This window comes from Scylla paramamosain, chromosome 23, assembly GCF_035594125.1.
Source record: "Scylla paramamosain isolate STU-SP2022 chromosome 23, ASM3559412v1, whole genome shotgun sequence".
NCBI classification, from domain to species: domain Eukaryota; kingdom Metazoa; phylum Arthropoda; class Malacostraca; order Decapoda; family Portunidae; genus Scylla; species Scylla paramamosain.
In genome coordinates, this window is record NC_087173.1 from 21,792,016 (window position 1) to 21,817,572 (window position 25,557).

At 42.8% G+C, this 25,557-nt stretch overlaps 3 protein-coding genes and 1 long non-coding RNA gene across 17 annotated transcripts in view; 1 reads left to right on the forward strand and 3 right to left on the reverse strand.

Moving 5' to 3' along the window:
- Positions 1–2,329, forward strand: part of LOC135112414 (probable E3 ubiquitin-protein ligase HERC4) — an 11,441-nt gene extending 9,112 nt beyond the window's left edge. For all 12 annotated transcript variants that reach the window (XR_010274355.1, XR_010274357.1, XR_010274358.1 and 9 more), the window contains 2 exons: positions 1,051–1,186; positions 1,638–2,329. The gene's annotated coding sequence lies outside the window, so the exon portion shown is untranslated. The remainder of the gene's footprint in view (positions 1–1,050; positions 1,187–1,637) is intronic.
- Positions 2,277–11,782, reverse strand: LOC135112416 (uncharacterized). Its single transcript, XR_010274359.1, has 6 exons — positions 11,668–11,782; positions 9,272–9,433; positions 8,687–8,832; positions 6,754–6,896; positions 5,545–5,644; positions 2,277–3,701 (listed from the first exon to the last, which is right to left on the reverse strand). It is a non-coding gene; the product is annotated as an uncharacterized LOC135112416 (long non-coding RNA).
- A 6,470-nt stretch (positions 11,783–18,252) lies between these two features.
- On the reverse strand, positions 18,253–22,253 carry LOC135112415 (interleukin enhancer-binding factor 3 homolog). 2 transcript variants are annotated; one of them, XM_064026858.1, is made up of 3 exons: positions 22,117–22,253; positions 21,357–21,588; positions 18,253–20,918 (listed from the first exon to the last, which is right to left on the reverse strand). In XM_064026858.1, the coding sequence occupies exons 1-3, from the start codon at positions 22,234–22,236 to the stop codon at positions 20,827–20,829; spliced, it is 444 nt and encodes a 147-aa protein (XP_063882928.1). In that variant the 5' UTR covers positions 22,237–22,253; the 3' UTR covers positions 18,253–20,826. The 2 variants fall into 2 exon arrangements, with proteins under 2 accessions (XP_063882928.1, XP_063882931.1); XM_064026861.1 differs by having other exon boundaries at positions 21,357–21,546; positions 22,117–22,251.
- A 272-nt stretch (positions 22,254–22,525) lies between these two features.
- LOC135112413 (double-stranded RNA-specific editase 1-like) lies at positions 22,526–25,557 on the reverse strand. 2 transcript variants are annotated; one of them, XM_064026848.1, is made up of 4 exons: positions 24,873–25,557; positions 24,653–24,743; positions 22,913–23,079; positions 22,526–22,738 (listed from the first exon to the last, which is right to left on the reverse strand). In XM_064026848.1, exons 1-4 carry the CDS (start codon positions 25,125–25,127, stop codon positions 22,529–22,531), a joined length of 723 nt encoding a protein of 240 aa, XP_063882918.1. In that variant the 5' UTR covers positions 25,128–25,557; the 3' UTR covers positions 22,526–22,528. The 2 variants fall into 2 exon arrangements, with proteins under 2 accessions (XP_063882918.1, XP_063882917.1); XM_064026847.1 differs by having other exon boundaries at positions 22,901–23,079; positions 24,873–25,551.

Below are 25,557 nucleotides of genomic sequence, written 5' to 3' on the forward strand. Positions count from 1 at the left end.
CACGCCCACGTCCACGCACGCACTCACGCCCGCGTCCACGCACGCACTCACGCCCACCTCCACGCACGCACTCACGCCCGCCTCCACGCACTCACGCCTGCGTCCACGCACGCACTCACGCCCGCGTCCACGCACGCACTCACGCCCACCTCCACGCACGCACTCACGCCCGCCTCCACGCACGCACTCACGCCCGCCTCCATGCACTCACACGCCTGCCTCCATGCACTCACACGCCCGCCTCCATGCACTCACACGCCCGCGTCCACGCCCTCAAACGCCCGCGCCCACACACACACAAGCCCGCTCCCACACATACACTTACGCCCGCGCCCACACATACACTTACGCCCGCGCCCACACACTCACGCCCGCTCCCACACACACACGCACATAAACACGAATTCATTCAACCATTAGAATGTTCATGCACTCAAAAATCTGGTGACGACACACTCAAAAATCTGGAGACACACACACACAAACACACACACACACACACACACACACACACACACACACACACACACACACACACACACACACACACACACACACATTAACCTTCTAAATTTACATTAAACTTGTCTATTAATGCTTTGTTGTATTAAACCAGATTTTTCTTTTATTTTTTTTATCAATTCAGCTCGAAGTTGGATTTCTAATACTTATTTTCCTAATTTGTTATTCATGTGATATATATATTTTTTCTTATACTGTTTTATTTCCTCGTATATTTTTCTAAAGAGGTTTCAAAAACGTATCTCTGGAACCATAAAGTGACTTTGAATAGCAATAATAAACTTCGAAGGTGTGAGCAGAAAGTTTTAAATTATTATTCTTTTCAAATTAGAAGTTTTATTCATAAGTTTATCCTCGAGATTATATTTTCACTTCTCCAGGATCAAGCTGATTCTTTCCTCGCCTCTCCTGTCTTTCCTACTCACAATGTCACTACCCTTCTGCAATATTAAATTTGATTACAACTATAGATTTCGTGTGCTTTACATTTATAGGGGTGACTTAACAAAGGCTCTCTCTCTCCCACAGGCTCCTCCTTGGCCAATCAGCACCGAGGCAGAGTTGATTGATATACAGGTGTGAATTCAGCTGCCTCCTCGCTGTTCCCGTTGCCAGGATACCATGTGATCGAGGCAGTGTTGGGGAAGGTGAAATTATGCATCAGGTTCGTCTTTTAAACTTCTAATATGTATATAATGTCGTGCTATTGAAATTTATGATGCCATGCGAATTTCAATCATCCTTCAAATATAATTGGGAAGTATTTATTTAAGGCACATTTTTCAGTTTCTTGTCTGTCATACTGCTATGCTTTTCAAATTTCCTTTCTTGAATGTGACTGAACTTTTGACGCAATTCACACAAAATATCGACACATTTCTTGCATAGTGCATTGTACTTTTCAAACTTGCCCGGTTTTTTCGTATCATGTTTGTCCAGTCATAGTCTTTTAGGCAACCAATCCCCAAACATCTCATACTAAGAATCTCGGCACCTTTTCCACGCCTCATTCTTTTCAAAGGTTGTTTTGTAATGAAATCAATTATCAAACCTTAAGGATCTCAGCACATACAAGCTTCATGTGTCTAGGAGCTAATGGTCCGTTTCCCTTGCAGGTGTGACGTGTGCTGCTTCACTCCATCCTATGAACAGTTGCCCACAGCAATCTCTACCACATCAGGCCTGACATACTCATTGCAATCAGGGAGTCAAGTTTCATCAGGAAGAGGGGCTGTGTCACTACCTGTAAGCCTGACAAGGTGTTAGTTAAGTCAAGGAGCGTCATCAGGAAGAGGGGCCGAGTCTTGCTACCTGTAAGCCTGACAAGAGGAGTCAAGGAATTTTTCATTGCAATCAAGGAAGAGTCAAGTTGTAAGAAGATTGTAAGGCAAGAATTTTAAGCAGGAATAATTGTCAAGCAGTCAACAGCAGGAAGAATGCAGCGAGAAAAGGGTACAAGAGTTTTCAAGTAAGAAGATTGTAAGGCAAGAATTTTAAGCAGGAATAATTGTCAAGCAGTCAACAGCAGGAAGAATGCAGCGAGAAAAGGGTACAAGAGTTTTCAAGTAAGAAGATTGTAAGGCAAGAATTTTGAGCAGGAAGGATATTGTTAAGCAGTTTAGCAGCAGGAAGAGTCCCTTCAAGCTGTTGGTGGGAGTGACAAGCATCCTTCAGGACTTGCAAAGGCTGAAGTCCTCAACACTAGTCTCACTCAAGTTGACACAGGAGCTCTCTGACACAAGGAAAACAAATCATTTATCCTATTGTGTATTTATTAAACTTTTGTGATTAAACAATATATATATTATTATCTTGTACATACTTAGGGAATTATACTAATAAGTTGCAAATAAACAAGCTTTCTGGTGTAACAGTTCATGCCTCCTCAGAAACTTTGGCAATGTGATTTAAACAAATATATTTAATCATCTTGTTCATACTTGTGGAATTGTGGAATTATATACAAATCTTTTTACAAATTGCAAATAAGCTGCTTTCTGATGTAACCAGTTCATAGCCCTGATAAAAAAAAAAAAAAAAATGGAAGCAAAAAATACTAGTAACAATTGATCCTCTGGTCCAAAAAAAAAAAGCCAGGATTGGCCCATTTTTGGCTGGATTGGCCCATTTTTGGCTAAGTTTAAGGTAAAACTTGCACACAGAAGCCCTGTCCGAGCGACTCCGGTGTCGCTCGGACAGGGCTTGTGTGTGCAAGTTTCACTTTAAACTTGGCCAAAAATGGGCCAATCCTGGCTTTTTTTTTGACCAGAGGATGATCTATATTGTATCTATTGTTTTGGGTCCTATTTATTTTTTTATTTATTTACTTGGGGATGCATGAATTGTTTACCACCAATATATAAATTTAGTTTACCCAAGCACATTCTGTAATTTTATCAAACTATATAATTCACATGAGAATGATACTCACAAATTTATTTATTGCCAAAGACACAAAGCAAAGCACCCTAGACTACTACACTGGAGACACCTGGCAGATCTGGCTTGCAAGATTTACACTGAAGCAGGCAACACATCAGGCTGCACCACCAGGAAGAGAGGACACCAAACACTGGCTGCAGACACCTTCACATCAGCCCTGCAATGAGGCACCACCACCAGGCACAGAGGACACCCACCACTGGCTGCAGACACCTTCACATCAGCCCTGCAATGAGGCACCACCAGGCACAGAGGACACCAAACACTGGCTGCAGACACCTTCACATCAGGCCCTGCAATGAGGCACCACCAGGCAAAGAGGACACCAAACACTGGCTGCAGACACCTTCACATCAGCCCTGCAATGAGGCACCACCACCACCAGGCACAGAGGACACCCACCACTGGCTGCAGACACCTTCACATCAGCCCTGCAATGAGGCACCACCACTGGCTGCAGACACCTTCACATCAGCCCTGCAATGAGGCACCACCACTGGCTGCAGACACCTTCACATCAGGCCCTGCAATGAGGCACCACCAGGCAGGCACAGAGGACACCAAACACTGGCTGCAGACACCTTCACATCAGGCCCTGCAATGAGGCACCACCAGGCAGGCACAGAGGACACCAAACACTGGCTGCAGACACCTTCACATCAGGCCCTGCAATGAGGCACCACCAGGCAGGCACAGAGGACACCAAACACTGGATGCAGACACCTTCACATCAGGCCCTGCAATGAGACACCACCATCACCACCAGCCTTGATTGCACAGACAGAAGACAAACCTCTGCAAATAAATACATAAATAATGCAACTTGGGTAAACTAGTTATGAAGAATGAGATTATTTCTGCATCACACACACACACTAATTCCTCACTCATACAAACTCTTATTCCCACAAACTTTTCACTCCCTCCCCTGGCCTAACAGGTGCCTCAGACAGTCCTTTAACACCCCACAAGAATTTCACATCTATTTCTCTCCTATATCCATGAATTCCCCAAAATTAGTCTCATATTTAACCCAATACTTTCACATGCACATCGCAATAACAGAACTCTCCTCTTTTTTCACAGTGATCATTGAAAATCATTCCTTCTCTCTCTCCATTAATACTTCACAACACACCTCACTGACAAGACTCACTCGCACCTGTCAGGACTCACACTTAACAGGAGCTAACATCTGCTTATCCAGCCATCTGTTGCTTCTCTTGCAGTCTTGTACCACTATTTTCAGTGTTACTGCTCTTGTAATCGTGGTTAAGTGCATGCCTCCCCTCCTCCAACTCCTTCAGAAAACGTTAATCTTATTCCTCTTATCCATACACAAACACACATACACACACCCAACAATGCTATAATGTTGAAATTCCCCTATCCAAAATAACTGGGACCAAAATTGCTGCAGATTTCAAATTTTCCCAGTTTTTTTCTAAATATTTCTATATGAATTTATAAAATGGGACAGCTTGGGGTTGGCATCAAGCTTTACATATACTTTCAATGTGGCTTTACAATGGCCACAAAGAATATTAAAGTGCATGACAGCACACCCACAGAACAAAGGCTTCACTGCTCAAAAAAATAGCAAATTATCACCCATGGCAACTCTCGTGCCCTGAGGATGCCACGTTCAGCCCTTTAATCACAGAGAGACTGCCAGACACAGTAGAGGGGAAGGTCTCTCCTGTACTTCCCTGCCTGTGTCCCCCTTACTGCTACACTCTGATTTCACAGCTCACATTTAATTCTTACATTATAACTGGTGCTGGCAAGCTTAACAAAGGGAAGAGTGCTGTGATAGGCCTTGTTTGAGAGGGCTTTGTAGTTGTGAGACTGGACGGGAGACAGCAAGATCAACGACAGCCATGACACAGATGGCCAGGGATGCACTGACACAAAGGCACAGCTGTCACTCCGAAGAGAAAGAAAGGCTCTTGGTGAAAAAGGAAAGCAGATACAAGAATATTAAGCTGATGGGATGTATATATTGTAAAAACTGATTAGCTGCACCCTCTTTTAGTCAGAAGAGGCTTGTGAGTTGCAGGGTAGCAGAGAGACAGCTGTTCCAATCACTGAGCACCCTTTGCCAACTGTGTGACGGCTGCTTCCAATCTTACCAGCTTCCTTCCAGTCTGACAGTTACTGATCCCTTCTTGAACAACCACAATCACAACACTTATGAGAAGAATTAAATTGTAGCAAGGGGGAAGCAAGCAGATTAAGTTGTAGCAAAGGGGGAAACAAGCAGATTAAGTTGTAGCAAAGGGGAAACAAGCAAATTAAGTTGTAGCAAGGGGGAAACAAGGAAATTAAGTTGTAGCAAGGGGGAAACAAGCAAATTAAGTTGTAGCAAGGGGGAAACAAGCAAATTAAGTTGTAGCAAGGGGGGGAACAAGCAGATTAAGCTGTAACAAGGGGGAAACAAGCAGGGCAGTGTGTGAAAGACATCTCCCACTAAGCTTGACTTATTGTCAGTGTCAAGGATTCAAAAATTGAGCATAGCATCTTGAGAGCACACAAGTCAGAGATATGGGACCTCAACAGTACAAATAACACAATATTCACCTGACTGTTGGTTCCTGAAAGACTCCAGTGAGGTGTGACTGTTGCTCCTCATTAACGGAAGTCTCCCAAGGCCTCTTCCGCTTGCTATCCACAGTACCACCTGAGGGAAACACACACACACAATCAACACTGCAGCATTACACAGCATGGGAGGCACGACAGGGTACACTGATATGCACATTCTAGAAAGGAAAAGAACTAAAGGAGTAGACTGTGCCATTTCTACACAGTAAATGTTGGTCTGGGAGTCAGGCAAGATGTGAGTAGTAGTAGTAGTAGTAGTAGTAGTAGTAGTAGTAGTAGTAGTAGTAGTAGTAGTAGTAGTAGTAGTAGTAGTAGTTTTAATCCCTCAAACATTAGTCCTATTGCTTTAATTTCCTGCCTATCTAAAGTTTTTTTAATCTATCCTCAACAGGAAGATTCTTAAACATCTATCACTTCACAACCTTCTATCTGATCGCCAGTATGGGTTCCGTCAAGGCCGCTCTACTGGTGATCTTCTGGCTTTCCTTACTGAGTCTTGGTCATCCTCTTTTAGAGATTTTGGTGAAACTTTTGCTGTTGCCTTGGACATATCAAAAGCTTTTGATAGAGTCTGGCACAAAGCTTTCATTTCCAAACTACCCTCCTACGGCTTCTATCCTTCTCTCTTCCCTGCACTTTTCCACATCTTTTCATAGACGTCCAACCCTTCAGGAAGTAAACAGTTCACACAGGGAAGCCACAGAATGCCTGACTTCTCACCTCTCTAAAATTTCTGATTGGGGCAGAGCAAACTTGGTATTGTTCAATGCCTCAAAAACTCAATTCCTCCATCTATCAACTCGATACAACCTTCCAGACAACTATCCCCTATTCTTCAGTGACACTCAACTGTCCCCCTCTTCCACACTGAACATCCTCAATCTGTCAGCTTGCAGTCTCTCAAGGGCCTCAGTCAAGATTCTCCTCCAGGCCTGGCCACATGCTGCCTCTGTCTCCAAGAACACACCTACTCATTTCACACTGATATAAGCAACCTTTTCAAAGTCCCTCAGAGCCTCTTCCATTTCTGACAACAACCAATATTTAATGGGTTCCTACACACACACACACACACACACACACACACACACACACACACACACACACACACACACACACACACACACACACACACCAGAATTTTTCTCTCCCTTAGCCAGCAGACAACACACCTAGAGTACTCACCATTTCCTGTGAGTGGCAGTGCACAGCTGTTTTCAGTGAGTATCAGTGGAAGGTCCACCATCACACAGTCTTGTGACAGCCTGGACTGGACACTTGCTGAGCAGCTCTGGAACCTTCAGGGAGGTTTACTGCAAACCTGCACACTGAAAGAAAATGCAGTTTGAGTAAATGTACATATTATTATATAGAGACAAAACTGTAGTGAGTTATCTAAGGAACTTATGACAATGGTACAGAAGAATTACAAAGATATTACATGGTCCAAGCCTTCAATTCAAAGTAAGTGCTTCAGATTTACATAAACAATTCAGACAGCTTCTAAAATCTACATAAACAATTCATGCAGCTTCTAATTCCATCATTGAGCGTCATCAGCCGTTGGTCCTGGGTTGGCTCACAGTCGTCCCCAAGTGACACACCTGGCTCACTCAACCCCACGTGCTTCATGGCTCTGTCTGTCTGTCACTCCTCCACACCTGGCTCACTCAACCCCACGTGCTTCATTGCTTTGTCTGTCTCACTCCTCCACACCTGGCTCACTCAACCCCACATGCTTCATGGCTCTGTCTGTCTGTCACTCCTCCACACCTGGCTCACTCAACCCCACATGCTTCATGGCTGTCTGTCTGTCACTCCTCCACACCTGGCTCACTCAACCCCACATGCTTCATTGCTCTGTCTGTCTCACTCCTCCACACCTGGCTCACTCAACCCCACGTGCTTCATGGCTGTCTGTCTGTCACTCCTCCACACCTGGCTCACTCAACCCCACATGCTTCATTGCTCTGTCTGTCTCACTCCTCCACACCTGGCTCACTCAACCCCACATGCTTCATTGCTGTCTGTCTCACTCCTCCACACCTGGCTCACTCAACCCCACGTGCTTCATCGCTGTCTGTCTGTCACTCCTCCACACCTGGCTCACTCAACCCCACGTGCTTCATCACTCTGTCTGTCTGTCTGTCTGTCTGTCTCACTCCACACCTGGCTCACTCAACCTCACGTGCTTCATTGCTCTATCTGTCTCACTTCACATTCTTACATGCCATTCTAAACCCTCTCCATTTCTGACAATCATACTTCAGTCACTCTCAACCATTTAAAAGCCCAACTAGTTTCCAAGCCGCTCTTTACTACCACCCTAACACACCTGTTCCCTCAACTGCTACTCCTAACATTCCACACCGCCACAATGTTGCCTCTCACTGCCGCAATGTTGCATATCTAGCTGTCTTCTACTGCTATTTTCATGGTAACTGCTCTTCTGATCTTGTTAACTGCATGCCTCCCCTCCTTCTGCGGCCTCGCTGCACAAGATTTTCTTCTTTCTCTCACCCCTATTCTGTCCACCTCTCTAACGCAAGAGTTAACCAGTATTCTCAATCATTCATCCCTTTCTCTGGTAAACTCTGGAACTCCCTGCCTGCTTCTGTATTTCCACCTTCCTATGACTTGAATTCCTTCAAGAGGGAGGTTTCAAGACACTTATTCATCAACTTTTGACCACTGCTTTGACCCTTTTATGGGACTGACATTTCAGTGGCCATATTTTTTTATTGGATTTTTGTTGCCCTTGGCCAGTGTCACTCATACATAAAACACACACACACACACACACACACACACACACAGAAATTATATTAGAAATTATTAGAAATTAGATAAGTTACCAGTGACGAGCCTACGCGACGCCATGTATGTGAGCAACGCATGTTTTTAAGCATCTGGAGCAAAGTGGTTAAAGGAAAACTTTTTGACTTGAAATGTAATTAGATTGATCACTTATTTTTTCTGGCTGACATTGTTTTTGGAAGGTGGCACTTAAGATATGTGAATGCTGTATCTAGATATAAACAAACATTCACAAATACTCATTCCATTATGTGTCTGTCATTAGGCCCTCAAATAAACAACAAATTAAGTGAGAAGTTACCATCTCCCTTCCTGGCTTGCGCTCTTGTTGCTCTGAGTTGTAGCAGCAGCGACGTGTGGCACCCAGGATGAAGGTGTCTGCAGGGTGGTCTGTGTCAGGGTGATGATGGCACACAGCACCAGCAACACCATGACAGCTCAAGCATCCTGTTGAAATTATCACTTTTTAAATGGTGAAAAGTGAAGGAAAAAGCTGTCTCCATGGAATGTGGAAGTACACAACAACAACTCTCAAAGATTTCTTACAATAATAAGTCATCATTCATTGTATCCTTTCTTGTTGGCCACAAGATTATCATACAAATTTTCCATAGACATCTGCAAATTGGTACCTCTAGCTGTTATTAAATATGATATTAAGTTTGGTGAATGTATTTATTTCATTATACATGAAAGTTGTTGATTGCAAAAAAAAATAATAACCAAAATATATTTTGACTTTTACTTTACAATGCCTTAACTGTTTGCTTTTAAAAAATTATGTAGATTTATTTTTTCATTTTAAAACTTATAGTCTAGACAACTAACTGGCCTTAAAGTTTTGTGATATACAAATAAAGTAAGAAAGAGAGCACATTTCACTAACACTCAAGGTGAAGTGTCCACCAATGATGGTGAAGGAGGTACACATGTAAACTCCAGTCTGACCAATGACCAACACAATTTGTCCAGCTGCATGTCTCCATCGGGCACAAACTCCACCTCCCGCATCTGTGTCATGCCCACCACCACCGTCACCGTGGCAACACTGAAAAGTGGAATCTTATCATTCACACTGTTACAAAAAATATACTCCAATATGTATATATATGGATTACTATTCCCAATGTTAAAAATTCTTTAGCTAATCTTACTTTGATATTTTGCGTCCAATATTAACTACAATTTTTTCCTATGACATTTTCCAACTACATTTAAAGCCTTTCACTGTGAAACAAAACAATTAGCAGCATCAGAAGCAATGCATGCAGTCTCCTTTATAACCATCTACAAGACGTAAAGTTGGCATTGAAAAAGAATACATTTTGCAATTTCTTCCCAGTTCTAAGACTGGATGTGGCTGTAGAATGAATAAAGATGTCTTGAAAGTGACTGGATCATTAAAATCCCCCATAATTATGCAATTATTAACGCAACAAATGTCCGCAATGAGGTCATAAAGTTTTTTTGTCCGTAGCAGGTGACTGGATTAGAGGATGATAGACGAGACCTAATGTTATTTTACAAGATTTATTTTCTACCTGGATGAAAGTGAAGTCTATATTAGCAATGGTTGGGGTCGGGAATAAATGAGCATGAACATTGGCTTCCCTATGTGAAGGTGTTAGTTTTCATATTTATTGAGAGAGAGAGAGAGAGAGAGAGAGAGAGAGAGAGAGAGAGAGAGAGAGAGAGAGAGAGAGAGAGAGAGAGAGAGAGAGAGAGAGAGAGAGAGAATCAAGCCATTTGAAGTACATTTTTAGTCCCTTTATTTACACCATATTCTCTCTCTCTCTCTCTCTCTCTCTCTCTCTCTCTCTCTCTCTCTCTCTCTCTCTCTGTCTCTCTCTCTCTCTCTCTCAATAAATATGAAAACTAACACATTAACATAGGGAAGCTAATTTCAAAGACTCCTTAAATGAAACAGTAGTCTGACCCCTTCTGCTCTCTCTCTCTCTCTCTCTCTCTCTCTCTCTCTCTGGTGGAGTTGGCAAGGTACCATCTCTGTCCCCGCCAATGTCTCTCATGACTTCAAGACGCCTCACTGTAACCTAACCTAACCTAATCTAACCAAACCTCACCTCACCTAACCTAACCTAACCTAACCTAACCTCACCTCCTCTCATCTAACCTAATAATTCCTCACCTAATCTAACTTAACTTCTTCACTTATGCTAGTTTAACCTAATGCAACCTTTGCTAACTCAATTACCTTAACTAACCTAATTAATCTGCTATAACTTAACATGATCTAACGTAACCTATGTCATCCAAATCTTAGTTTCATCTAATCTAATCTAACCTATGCAAGTTAATGTAAATTTATCTAATATAACCTAAACTATGCTAGTCTAACCTATCCTTAACTTACCTAACCTAACTTAACCTAACCTAACCTTACTTAGCCTTACAATCTAATACACTTCAACTTACATAGCCTAACCTAACCTAACCTAACCTAACCTAACCTAACCTAACCAAACTATGCTAGTCTAACCTATCCTTAACTTACCTAACCTAACGCACTATCTTAACCTAACCTTACTTAGCCTTACAATCTAATACACTTCAACTTACATAGCCTAACCTACTAACTTAAAATACTAACTATAAATACTAATACTAACTTAATACTAACTTAAAACCTTCCTATGCTTATATCACTTCTATTTCCTCCTCCTCCTCCTCCTCCTCTTCCTCTTCCCTAACACAGTGACTCAGCGAAGCCAAGAAAACACGTAATTTCTGAATACTATCTTTAAGAGGTTCACCCAGTCAGCCCTCTTCCTCCTCCTCCTCTTTCCTGACCCCCATCCTCCCTTCTTTACTCACGTGTCTCTCCCTCCCTACACACACACACACACACACACACACAGAGGGTCTCACAAGGGTAATACACACACACACACCCAACCAGTCACCCACACCCACCCACATACATGTACACACGGACGCACACAGCCTGTCACCCTTACGTCAAACAGCTTACACCCTTCTATTCCCTGTCACTCATCCATCACACATACCCAGTCTCTCTCATCTTCTACTCTGTTAAATAACCAGTTAACGGTCCCAGCCTACTCCCAGTACCCCTAGCCGGCCGGTTACTCTCTCATTAGGAGCATATGACTAAAAATAAGTGACATGGGGCGGCGGTCAGAGAGAGGTAGCCTGGTCTGCCTACGGGAATCGAAAGCGTTTGTTTGGGTACGGTTTAAAGGGACGAAGGTTTAAAGGGACAGTCTCTGCGTGAGTGTGTTTGGTCAAATGCTGAATACTCACGCCTGGTTCGTCATATAGCCACATGGTCAGGCACAGATCACTCCTCCACGACACACACATAAACAAACACACAAAAAACACTAACTAGTAACTGTACCTTTAGTTTCGTCTGCTCTCAAAATATTCCTCCATTACTAATGTAACCCACATTCCCTAGTGGTATACTTTCCTCAGAACACCCATATTTTTAATAGCTTTTTATCCACCATATATGTCTCGGTTAACTCTGATCTTGGCTGGAAATTAAACTATATTGTATCAGTGTGGCCATCTTGAGGTCCCGGATGAAATGGTGGGCTGGGATTGGCTATTCACGACCCGTTGTCATGGTGATGGTAGATGCCATTCACTTGACAGCTCATATTTTCTCGCTATTGAAAGGAGTTTATTAGAGCGTAACTGAAGCGTGTAAAGGCATCATTCCGCACTATACTATTAAGATATTGTAGTTCCGAAGTGTTCCTAGGGTTAGTAGGCTTGGATAAGGAGTATAACACAATTTAGATGGTGTGAAGAGCGGATGTTTGCGCGCGAAATTCAAACAATTCCAGCCTCAGATATGATTACGTATTAGACTTAAGATATTGTAGTAAGAAAGTATCTGTGGGGTTAATAAGCTTGGGTAAAGAGTATAGGGGAATTTAAAGGACGTTTAAGAGACGGAGTGTGAGGAGAAGGTGTGTCAACGCGATTCAAGTAATTCCAACCTGTCTGAGTTGATTCCACAGAAGACTCTTAAGATATTATATTGCTGAAGTGTTCCTAGGGTTATTAAGATTGGGTAAAGAGTATAAGGGAATTTAAAGAGTGGATAAGGGAGGGAGTGGAGCGCTTTGATGTCATATAGACCAAAGCCAGGTTACAGAGGGGTTTTATCTTGTAAAGGGGACGGTTCGGTTTTCTTGACCGAGTGACGAAGGAGAAAAAAAAATAAGAAGAGACATCAGCCACTGAACCACAGGGAGAGCAGTGAAGGTCCTTTCTCACTGTTCCCTATAAGACACCATACACTCTAGAACACCAGGCCAGAAATCAAGAAAAACGTGCTATTACAATATAGGTGAAGCTTAAGGACACGTCAGTAATTCAGCAGCAGACGATATTTCACAACTGCTCCACAAAACTTCTCGCAACGCAACCGGAATGTTTTAGCATGTTGTTCTTGTTCTGCTGTAGTTAAATGAATTACAGAATAAACAGGGAAGATAGATTTTTTTTCTTGTTACCCAGAAACATAAAAACGTACATAATTTCTACTAGAACCTGATAAAAGTTAAGAGAGATAAGACGCCAGATCGTTTGAGAATATGAGTTTCTCTTCTGCTATATCAAAATTTCATAACAAACAAGAATAGCTGGATTTTGAGTCATGAAAATACCTTTGAAAACCTAAATAACAGACCAGAACATGATAAAAGTTCAGATAAGACGCGGCAAGATATGATAACACGGATTCCTGTTGTGTAATAAGTTGAATTACATAAGAAACACGTAGAGCTGGATTATTTTTTTCCCTAGTCACGAAAATACCTCTGAAAACCTAAATAGATCTCTAATTTATAAAAGTTAAGTAAGAAGCTGAACCATTTGGTAACACGAATTTCTGCTCTGTACTAAACTGCATTACAAAACAAAGACAGTAGCTAATATCGAATACATCACATCATATTTTATTTCCCAAATCACGCGTGGCAGCTTCCTATCTTATTAGCAATGCCAGTGTGTTCACCAAAGGCCGTGATTCTGTTGGTGAGTGACAGGGAGAACAGAACGTCTACACAACTACAGGGACTTGAGGTGGCTGGCATAACAAGTGAGGGCAAGACAGCGTCCTTCCCCCACTTGGCCACTGCACACACTGAATGACCAGGAGCTATCGTAATAATTCCATAGCAGAAACTTCTACATAGCGACGCATTTCCTTCAATAAACCGCTAACCACTGAAAAATAAACCCTTTAAACTCCACACGTGTAAACAAATAAACTAATCTATCTGTTATTGCTAATATTTGAGCGTCATTCACTTCAGAACATTAAAAAACATAAACAGAATGCCGGCGCGCTCTAGACAGTGGCGGCCTGGCTAACTCAGGCTAACTCTAATAACGTTTCATTTTGGCTCAAGGCATCTTAGCTTCCCTCGGCTCTTTTTTCGCTCCCCAGTCTTTGTTCTCCCCTCAGGCAAGCCTCATATGCTCCCCTGCCACGAATGCTGCAAGAAATATCGCCAGTCAGTGATGGGAAAAAGTGCTGAGAAATAGACGTACCATCTTAACGTGTAGACTCATCTCATATTATCGTTCATTTATTTATTTTGTTATATAAGGAAACTGCATCTTGGTTCATGAGTTTTGAGTTTTGTTGACTGTACACTATGATTCTTGTGGTCTTGTCTTATTATTTCACGAGCTATGTCAACAGAAGAATAAATGTTTTTTTTTTTTTTTTTTTCTTGAAACAGTAATCGGGGTGAGTCAAAACGCATGGAAATCTATCAGTCTCAAAATTAATAACATGCGAATTAACGTAAATTTATTCTTTGCATTCTGAAAGATCTATAAAAAGTAAAAACTTGTCCTGAAATCAATTTGAAATGCGCCTTATTGCAAATTTATTATATTCTGAGCCAGCCAGAAAAGAGTCCTCGCTGGTGGCACGTGAGCAATGAGTAAATATGAGGTACATTAAGGTTTCCATCAGTTCACCTGTTGGTTCCTGTCACATTCAGGCCCGATAAAATTTCAAGGACTATGTAGTGGTGTGTGTGAGTGTATTTATGTTTTATGAGGATATCATTGAATGTATGTTTATAGTTGTGTGTATGGCTTGGCTTAGAAAGTTTAATCTCTCTCTCTCTCTCTCTCTCTCTCTCTCTCTCTCTCTCTCTCTCTCTCTCTCTCTCTCTCTGTGTGTGTGTGTGTGTGTGTTCCGTTTTTCCTACTTTTGTATCTAACTTTTTTATCATTATTCCCTCCCGTTATACTCTCTCTCTCTCTCTCTCTCTCTCTCTCTCTCTCTCTCTCTCTCTCTCTCTCTCTCTCTGTGTGTGTGTGTGTGTGTGTGTGTGTTCCGTTTTTCCTACTTTTGTATCTAACTTTTTTATCATTATTCCCTCCCGTTATACTCTCTCTCTCTCTCTCTCTCTCTCTCTCTCTCTCTCTCTCTCTCTCTCTCTGTTAGTAAATATTCTCCCTACGTGTCACTCTGGCGGTGGTGGTGGTGGTGATGGTGATGGTGGTGGTGGTTGTGTTGAAGAAAACAATGGAATGCAGGGAGGAGTGTGTAAACATGTCTAGCCCAGGAACACAGTGGACACCCATAGCCTAGTTAGCAAAAGAATTCACTGACCCCTACCACTGAACGCCCTTATAGTATCTTAATATAGAGCCTTCCTTTCTTAAACCGTGGAAGGATGGAACTGAAAGGGTAACAAACGTATATCGACTTTTTTTATGACTTTTTCTCCTTAATTAATGGAAGGAGAGAAGTAAAAGGGTAAGAAATACGTGAGCTAAGATGAACTGATGTTTTTTCTTTTCTTCTTTAACGCATTCTTTCACGCCAACATGCATTTCACCCCGTTAATTACGGTTCTAGTGTTTACGTCAATTGGAAGGAGAAATATTGGCCAGAATTCGGTGTTTTTTTCCGTTCCCTGTTTAAATGTACGGTTCATTTTTCTCATTGTGTCTTTTTCGTGATATCTGAACACTGGTGACGCAACATTCACTCCTTATGAATCTGAAGGAAGCATCACGTCACCTAAACTGCTGATATCTCTTTATGGTTCCTTAGGTAAATACGAGCAAGATAAACTAATGTAACGCCACCCCCCCCTCCGGTTCCCCCCTCCTCCCTCCTCCTCACCGGTCCGATCAGAGCTCTAATGAGACGAGGCAAAGATCTTCACGGTGAAGAAGAAAGGAAGAGGAAGAGAGAAGAGGCGAAGCACGCACACACAATAGAAAAAAAGAAAACATTTTTGATTGGTAATGGTTCTCGCCTTCATCGTCATGGCCAGAGGGTAAGGAGAGGTTAATGATCACACAGTACCTACAGTGTGGCTTTATTAGGAGGAACGAAAAATATAAAAATAGCAAAAATAATTAAATGAATAATACTGATGGGATTCTTTGGGTTGACTGACCCACTATGACACTTGAAATTCTGGTATGGCATATACACTTATACTCCGTTACTTAACACTACGAATACACAAGAAAATAATTACTTTTATAACTCCTCAAGAGTACCATTGATTCTGGGCACCGTTATATCCCTAAATAGCGTCACAGCCTTCATCCATCACTTCTCTACGGCAATAATATTGCTCACAACACATTCACAGTAGACTATATTTGACTAAAGAAACATTACATGGCTAACACTTTCCCAAGACTGTGGCCTGTCTCCACGTGGGACCAACACCGGCTATTTTATCTGTTGCCAGAGGGAAGGGAGACGCCATTCTGTCAACACGTACAGTCACTATATCTTCACTAGACATGAATAATAAACATGAACACAGTAATATTCACTTCTAAATAAAAGAAAAATCAAATATTTCAGAGCTACGAGACCCACCTGTTGCCAGAGGGAAGGGAGACGCCATTCTGTCAACACGTACAGTCACTATATCTTCACTAGAGACATGAATAATAAACATGAACACAGTAATATTCACTTCTAAATAAAAGAAAAATCAAATATTTCAGAGCTACGAGACCCACCTGTTGCCAGAGGGAAGGGAGACGCCATTTTGTGCTCTCTCCCTCAACACCCACAGGCCTCTTAAGTTATTGGAGCCTTAGCTAGTTCTCTCTCTCTCTCTTCTTTCACAAATAATTTTACTGAACCGTGAGTTTAAATAAAAATGCAGGAATAATTGGCTAGCAAGGTGAGCATATAGACTGGACATTAGTTGAAGTTAATAATTGAATTCTAAATTACTAACGTATTTTATAAGCTAGGGAATGACACCTTATGAGTTACTGGTAGGCTGACGCAACATGATGTAATTCTATTATTCGTATTACCACTGATTAGAGAAAACTACAGTTGAAAAAAGTAAAGACTATTTATAATAAATGTTTCAAAACTTTTAAATCACTCCCACGAATACACGCCTTATAGATATACTTTTTTCATATAATCACTAAACCTTTAATTACCGCTATTATCCTCCTCTTCACCCCAAGCTACAAAAGAAAACAATTATTGGGGAGACTCAAAGAAACACAGAAATAATAAAAAGGAGCGTTACAAGATAAATACACCAAAACCTTAGACAAAGCGCTTTACAAATAGTTTAAAAGGTAAAAATGTCAGTCAGTAACGCCTTCACATTGTTGGGATGTGAAGGGGCACGCCGTGACAGAGAGGTCCGGACTGACCCGTTTTTTTTTTATTTATTTTATTTATTTATTTTTTTTTTTGGGGGGTATAACATTGACAAGCACCAAAACCTGCACTCCTTTGCTGTTAATTAAACTTTGTAACTTATTACTTGTATAACAATTATTAACAAATTAGGTATGAGCTACACACTATTCATATTTCACTCCGGTAGTCACAAATGTGCCCCCAGAACCACAGCGGTCCCTAAAACACACTTCTGGAAGGTGATACTGTCTCTGCTGTTAGGAGAGAGAGAGAGAGAGAGAGAGAGAGAGAGAGAGAGAGAGAGAGAGAGAGAGAGAGAGAGAGAGAGAGTATATATTTACATAACTTCAAGCTTGTTGTAGACAGAACCTCCCAGAAGGGACACAACTATATCCTGACCCCTGGTTCCCATGGCGCCTGTATATATATAAACAAACATATCGTACCACGCTTGGGTAACTACAAACTCATACACACACAAAATCATTTCTTATGGGAAACGATCGCGTCTTGACACTTATTATTAAAGGTTTATTGAGTATTATGTCAACATATACATATATAAATATTGCACAAAAGAAAAAAATATACATGAATGTACATAATACACAAAGCGGGCACCGCTGGTAAACTCTGGAACTCCCTGCCTGCTTCTGTATTTCCACCTTCCTATGACTTGAATTCCTTCAAGAGGGAGGTTTCAACACACTTATTCATCAATTTTTGACCACTGCTTTGACCCTTTTATGGGACTGCCATTTCAGTGGCCATATTTTTTTTATTGGATTTTTGTTGCCCTTGGCCAGTGTCACTCATACATAAAAATAAAAAAAAAAGCAATTGACTTGGTTTTTCTCCTCCTCCATTTCTCAATTTTTCCTTTCATTCCCAGGAGTATCTATGCACCTGTCTTTAAATACCTGGAAAAACAAAGGAATTTTCTCTCTTCACTTTAACTGTGACAATGCTTGACCTAACATGATCTAATTTCCTTTATTTCACTTCCATTTCTTCACGTAACATTTAATATAACCAAATCCTGCTGCCAAGGTTCTGATCCCCACCATTAGCACACCTTTCTTTATCCATTCACCTGCACACCACACAGACAAGAGATAGTGCAGGACTTTACATGACTACACCAACTTTGACTCCACAGGCCACTCCAACACCACCAACAGAGGCAAGGAACACCACCCTGGTTTAAAATTTCCATGTTTACTTCAGTTTTTCAGTAGCATGCCATGTAGAATGAACCAAGTGTCCCCAAACTACACACTATGCCTGAGAGGTTAGGACTTTCCATAACAATAGTGCAAATTAGCTTAAAAACACAATACTTCGAGGACTAGCATGGACAGACTCAGTCATGGCAGTGTGTAATGGTTGTGGTACGGTGCTACGTGTTCAACCAGGCAAACCCATTTCAGTATACAATGTAATGCTATGGGAGAGTACATACAGTCATGGTCAGAAATCGAGTCAGTGCTCTTCATTTACTCTCTGTATTCGGTTCTTCCTTCCCCTGATCTGCTGAAAATCACTCGGGTTTTGTCAGATTCTCAGCAGGTTCTTGGACTTGAAACGCACAGCTGGGTAGAGGAAAATGCAGCTCGTGACGTGACTTCTGACCTCAACAGCACAACATAATGAAGGTACATCACTAAGAGCCAAGCTATCCATTCCATCAGGTCCTCCCAACACTTGCAGCATCAGGCATCTTCTCACCGCCCTCCTGTGCATCCTAGCTAGTACACCACCCTTGGCACAATGCATCACAACTGTGCCCATTGAAATACTGCACTCAACTTTAATTCTTCTGCTCTAGATAAACAAGATATACATGCAAACAATATTTCACTTATGCTGTCCTTACAAAACAGGTGACAAATTTTTTAAAACGTGACATACATTTACGTACACTATAGTATTCTCAGGGCCCCTGGGTATGTGTGTACACCCATATACACTTAAGTACACTCTCTAGAGTATTCTCAGGGCCCCTGGGTAAGTGTGTACACCCATAGCTTAGGTTTTTTTTTTTTTTTTTTTTTTTTTTTTAGGAATGGTCTGGAACCAGTCATGTTCTGCTGGGTCTGGAACTCACTAGCTCTGCCCTTGGACTGCTATCATCCTTCAACATTGAGAGTACTATGAGAACTGCTGGTATGGACAGAGGAAATGAGAGAATAGGAAGTTAATTTAGTTTTCCATAAGCTATAGAACTGTTGAAGAGGCTGGTACAAAAATGAGCCTAATATGTCATAGGTGGTTACAGGACAAGTTGCCTACAAAAGGTTATATTAACAGATACACTATTTGATAAGCTGACAGTGTTTCTGAATTCATATGAGAAAATAGTAATAAGTGATAATTTACCTAACTGCATTGGTGATAAATGAAGGCGTTGAGGCAAACGTCAGGGTGTGAGAGGTAAGGTGGACACACAGGGAGCAGGAATGACAATACTGGTGTGGTAAACTGCTTCATTACTTCCACTCTCATCAAATGATTACCTCTTGCACAATTACACTTCCTTCAAAACCAAAACCAACACCAGCTTGATAAATTGCAATCAATGTTTCAAATTCATACCTCTTGCACTTACACTTCCTTCAAAACCAAAAACACCAGCTTGATAAATTGCAATCAATGTTTCAAATTCATCTTAACCTCAATTATATACAAAAATTGAAAAAGAAAAAAAATACTTGCTTTTATAACCTTTACATACATACACATTAAAGAAATTTTCATTATGTATTCAAACTCATAACATTTTGTGTAGTAATATTTAAACAGCTGACCATCCCAGGACTCAGCTCCAGCCAGTTGTGTTTGAGGAGAAAGTTTCAACCAGAAGAGAAATTAAGGTACTGAGATTCCAGCCAGAAGTCACCAGAACCTAACCAACGGCCAGGTTCTAGGGCTTCCTTACCTGCTCACATTAAACCAAGTGGTGAGACTGACTGCTAAACTAGAGTACAGCTTTCATTTAACCCATAAAGAGTGGGTACCTTTAAATAAATAGATGAGTTAAATACCTAAAACATCTGAAACTGGATGCCATTTTTGTCAGGAAGCTAAATAAGTGTTGATGTGATGAGTTCGCACACTTTTGTTTTCAGTAAGTAGGGCTTGTCTGTCACTGTCCCATCACCACAGCCCTCTCATCACCCACTCCACTCCACAGCAGAACACTAGATGAGTGATCTGACACAAGCAGGAATGAGTGACTGACCCCTTCTCCTGTGCCTGTCTTTCACAATCAGCTGCATTTCATTTGCATTCATGGCAGGCTCAGCACCGACCATTTACAAGGAGCACCCACACTTCACGGGCTAAGTAAATAAATGGGAAAAGAAAGTACGTCAAAATCATAAATAAGAATTCCGTTAAATGTCAGTCTTCTAACTCTGGCACTAAGTAACAGAGCTGGAACAAAATAAAGGTAAACACTGGACTGGAAGAATTTACACGTGGAAAAATTGAATTCCACGTCACTCGTCAGACTGCAACATTTAGCACAGACCATCACTTCCCTTCCACAGGAGTTTTGTAAGCCACTCAGGCCCTGCCCCTCCAGTTCAGTACATTCCCTGCCTTCAGCAAGCAGCAACATACAAGACAACACTCACAGACAGGACTTCAGGTTAAAATACTATGTAGCTACCTATCTACTTTGTCATTATCACGTAGCAGACTCTACAGCCACGTGTGCGAGGGACCGCCTGCCCCGCACACCGCCGCCAGTACCCAGGCAGCTAGTACTTCCATTAAGCGGAGATCTCAAAGGTGGATTCTACCCCGTACAGTCCCAGTATTGCTGTGTTGGCCAGGAAGAACTTGGCTTTCTTCACATTTGTCCCTGCAAGTAAAGAAAATTCCACTTAGCACAAGTCCAGTCAGTGATCAAGATAAAAGGACTAAATGTTGCAGCAGGCTAAAGAATATTCCTGCAAAAAATGAGTAATGTAGTGAAAGATAAGACTTAACATCTGCATCTTCAGTCAAGTGATGATTAAAACTTGCTTTATTTTCTCCTTCAGAATAATCAACATAATTTCATTGTGAGGGAGTTCCAAGGCTGTACAGGATATCAGAGTATCCTTGCTTGGTGACTGAAATATATTCCTAGTAACTATGGGTTAAGATATGCTGCTGCAGAGACCTCCAAGTTCAACTGTTCTATGTGAGACTGTACCCAAAACACAGAGATGGGTTTTGTTGCCTTGAGATGCCACCTGGTACTACAGAAGCTTCTTATTTTGTCTTGTCAGACTCACCTGGTCAGTCTACAACTCACCCTTGCCTGAGAACTCCTTGCCATCGATGTCGGCGGTGACGGTGAAGAAAGGCTTGTTATCCCTGGTGGTCTGGTTAGTGTTGTACAGCAGGCCAGGCTTCATCTGGTGCAGCACCATCACGGGGTGCATGGACGCCGCACCTTCTGGGACCTGCTTGGCCGGATTGGGAACTTTCACAGGTTCAGTTGACTGGAATGGAAAGTTTGATTCTGCTTTCATTGGCTCGGTTAACTGAAAGAAATAAAATACAAAAGAAGCTTGATATGGCAAGGCAAGGACAGTTCATGTGTATATTATCATCAGCTATACTTCACTATGTTCATGGTCATATTCTGACAAATTCACGAGTGTTTCTCCTTCTAATCTCACTGTCTATACTCTCAATTCTTTACTGATTATAAAAACACAATGAAATGGCTGCCACTTTCTTGCTGCCCCAGATGCCGCCACCATCACAACCTGGTGTGGTGTGAAGGCTCCACTCAAGCACTCACTGCTCAGGCCACTCTGTGATTGGCACACACTACACACGTGCCAAGCAACACAACAGAAGGAAGACCCTCCCCACACCCTCCCACTCATGAGCCAAGCACACCAACGGTCACACCACCCAGTGGCTACACCTTCACCTGTGGTGCCTGTGCCACACACCTGCCATGCAGCAGCAGCAGCACCACCACACCCTGAACCACAGTTATCTGCTAGCCATCCCTGTCCCTTTCCCAAGTTCCCTAGCAGCCAATCCCAAGTCACACCCACCTTGGGATCCACAGCCGGGGTGTTTATTGGGGGCACGGCCTCCCAGGTGGGCACAGATGGCCTCCGTGAAGGCAGCTGCCTGGGGACTCTCCTCCTTGACGGCCGCTGTGGGGCCGCCATCCCCCCTGGTGAGGATTGTGCACGCCAGGGAGGGAGGGAGGGAGAGACGGAGGAGTGTGGGGAGGCCCCACACTCCTCCGTGGCCTCATGGCAGTTACAGATTGTGTTAATGTTAATTTCACTGATGATTTGTTAGAATGTTGATATTGGAGATTTTAGAGTTTTCTAAATTGAGCCTTAAAATATAAGAGGGCTGAATGCCCCACATGAGCCTTGACTAGCCAGACTGCAGCAGTGCAGGGCAGTAGGTGGTGGTGGGACCCACAGCTCTGCAGTGTTAAGTAGCAGTGTGTTAAGGACTGAGTAGCTCTGACATTGCAGGTATGAAAGCCTTCCTGAGCCAGCCCGTCGGCCCCAGGGTGGCCCAGGGGGTCTTGTCTTCCTCCTGGTTCTCTGGTGTGGTGACGGGCGGCTTCAAGAAGCCGATCAGCGCCGCCTCAGCTGCTGCCTGCTTGGCCAGCTGCTTTGAAGACCCAAACCCTCGGTACTTCTGCCCGTCAACCTGAGGAGAGACAGCATTCAAGGGGCGGCTCCCCTCACCCAGGGCGACACATTCGGCACGGCAGTGTTTCATGAACAAACTCAGGAGTGAGGCATTAGCAAGCAAGAAAGGCAAAAAAGTAAAATAGCTCAACATATCCTCAGTCTATTTTTTGTCCCATACCGCACCAGGTACCTCCACAGATATGCAAAATGGCTGGCAAACGCCTCCCTCCTGTTCCATGGTGTAGGTGACGCCCGGCCGCAGCTCATTCAGGCACACGATGGCATTCTTGGGCTGCACGTACCTGCGGACCTTGAGGTTCTTGGCTCCTGGCACCTTCTTTCTGTTGACCTTGATGCCTGCCACCACACATTAATTGAAAGGTTGCAACACACTTGCCACTGAAATAAAAAAACTAACCTGCCTCAGCCTGCTGGCAAACATGTGATACGGGACACAAGGGAGAGAGAGAGAGCTTTGAGCCGAGTGGAGCCGCCAGCGGGCATCCATCACCTCCCTGCTGGATGCCAAGGTGTGCCTCATGCCAGATCACCCCTCGAATTTTGCTGGAATGACTGGGTAGGGTTCAGTACAGCCTGTACTTCCCACCTCAGTCAGACATCCATGACGAGTGTGGGCAACACGCTTCAATTAATTAAAGTCTCTGAAAATGTCTCTATGACTGTTAAGTACACACCCAGCCTCATGCATGGCACCGTTAGAAGAGTCTTTTGATAACTCTGTGTGGTTGGTGAAGACACTGTAAAAGCTTGTGACTTTGCCAATGTAGGAAGTTACCACAAGATTCTTCACTGGGTTTCTGGAGTGCTACAATTAACTAAAGTTGTGAGGAGACATAACAGGTGAGGGGACCAAAGCCGGCCCTGCGCGGCCAGGAAGCTAGCTCGCTGTCAAAACAAAGAAGAGCTCTGGTGAATACACAGCTAAAGAAAAAACATCCATCAAAACACTTTTATCACATTAACTTGTAATAAAAATAAAACTCAAGTTGTGTGATGGTAGACAAGATGCATGGACGCTGGGAGGCCTTCAGCAAAGTGAAGAGAACAGTCACATCCTTGACACCATTACCTTTTCATCACATTACTTTCACTGCTGTTACAAACCATTAAATCTTATCCACCTTGAAATGCAAGCCGTCCTCTCTGCTGTACACACACACCCAGCAGTCCACACACCACAACAAAGGAGTGAGCACAGAACAGTCCCAGTGAGGGAGAACACAAGATATGGAGGCAAGGCAAGAGTTGGACCACTACCACTGACACAGCTACATTACTGCACCAGGGAACTAGTCACAGAGGGCCAAGTACAGCTCACTGGGCTCTTAGGGGAGGACTTCAACAGGTGATGGTGGGAATGGACATCACCCTCACCTAGCTAAGAATTTAAAGAGTTCCTATTTATCTTCCTTATCGGAATATCTTTCACTACATTGCTTGAATCTTTCAGCCTGGAGTTAGCTATAAGGGCATTTCTTCTAGCACTGTTTTGTGGTTAGGTTAATATTATGATAATGGAGAGAAAGCATAATTTACTTGGGAAGCTGCCTTTATAACAAGCTGTAAGATGCAAGGGGGTGGGGAGCAAAGGAACACAAAGATACCTAACCTTGTCAACTTTACGGGAAGAAAAGAAAATTGTACGTCTAACTCCATTCCCCTTCAACTTTCAAATCAACTCCTGGCAACTCATTCATCATCATCGTCAACATTCTATTTGTCCCCATCTCTCTCATTTCTTCCAGTAATCAATTTTAAGGTCATTTGCAACAAGGGTACCACTCACAACACCTCCCAGGACAAGGACACCAGCACAGGGGCAACACCAGGAACCACAACACCTGATAAAATTATGAACCTAACATAGTACGAAAAACTCATATATGGCTTCATACACCATCCTCCCTACCTCCAGGCTTCTCCCAGGGGCACTTGCGGGTCTCTGCCTGCCGTTCCCCCTCCTGCACTGAGGCATCACTGTCGGACACCATCACGTGGGACTGTTGGGGAGAGAGTCACAGAGAATGGAGTCTAAACTAAACCTAACAAAATTAAACACAATCTAAATCAAATACAAGACCACTGCCATCATTCTAACACTGCCGTCCCATGTTCCTCTCATCCCTCACCTCCTGTCCCTCCATTTTCATGTCCATATCAGGTGCATGCATGTCTGTGTTGCGGTGGTTGTCCTGGCCAGCCGTGTCCGAGCTGTTCTGGTTGAAGTTGAGATTGGCGGCAGGTTGACCGTTCAGTTTGGGGGCTGGGAATGCATCCACGGCAGGCTCAGGCACAGCTGTACGCCAGTTTCCACCGCGACCTGAAGTATATAGATGAAAGGAAAAAAATAAAGGAATAGAGAGAGAAGGAGAAAGGAAAAACATGAATGAAATTGAGATGGAAAAAAAAAACAAGGGAAAAAAAATGAATGAAGCAAAGAAAATAAAGTACAAAACACATAAGAAAATTCCCACTATTTGCCATCTTCTTCATAAATCAACACACACACACACACACACACACACACCCAGAAACATCTCTCAATGTCTCTGTTTGTCTCTTTCTCTCTCCATCTCTGTTACTTTATCCCTGTCTCTGTCTGTCTCTCTGTCAGTGTATGCCTCTTGGTCTGTCTAACCCTGCCTCTGTCTATCTCTCTCTCTGTCAATGTATGCCTCTCTCTCTCTCTGTCTGTCTAAAACTCTCTCTCTCTCTCTCTGCATCTCTGTCAGTCTATCCCTCCCTCTCTCTCTCTGTCTGTCTGTCTGTCTGTCTGTCTCACAAATACTCACACACACTCACTTGGTTGGCAGG

Bases quoted from the DNA above. Each gene is read 5' to 3' on its own strand.
- LOC135112415 (XM_064026858.1), bottom strand. From the start codon at position 22,236: ATGGCGGCCCCACAGCGGCCGTCAAGGAGGAGAGTCCCCAGGCAGCTG. The intron at 21,589-22,116 runs GTGGGTGTGACT...TATTTCTTTCAG, and splicing joins CCCCGGCTGTGGATCCCAAG to TTAACCGAGCCAATGAAAGC. The intron at 20,919-21,356 runs GTGAGTTGTAGA...CTTTACTTGCAG, and splicing joins CAAGGAGTTCTCAGGCAAGG to GGACAAATGTGAAGAAAGCC.
- LOC135112413 (XM_064026847.1), bottom strand. From the start codon at position 25,127: ATGTTTTTCCTTTCTCCTTCTCTCTCTATTCCTTTATTTTTTTCCTTT. The intron at 23,080-24,652 runs GTAGGGAGGATG...GTGTGGTGGCAG, and splicing joins CCCCTGGGAGAAGCCTGGAG to GCATCAAGGTCAACAGAAAG. The intron at 22,739-22,900 runs GTATGGGACAAA...GTCTCTCCTCAG, and splicing joins CTGTGGAGGTACCTGGTGCG to GTTGACGGGCAGAAGTACCG.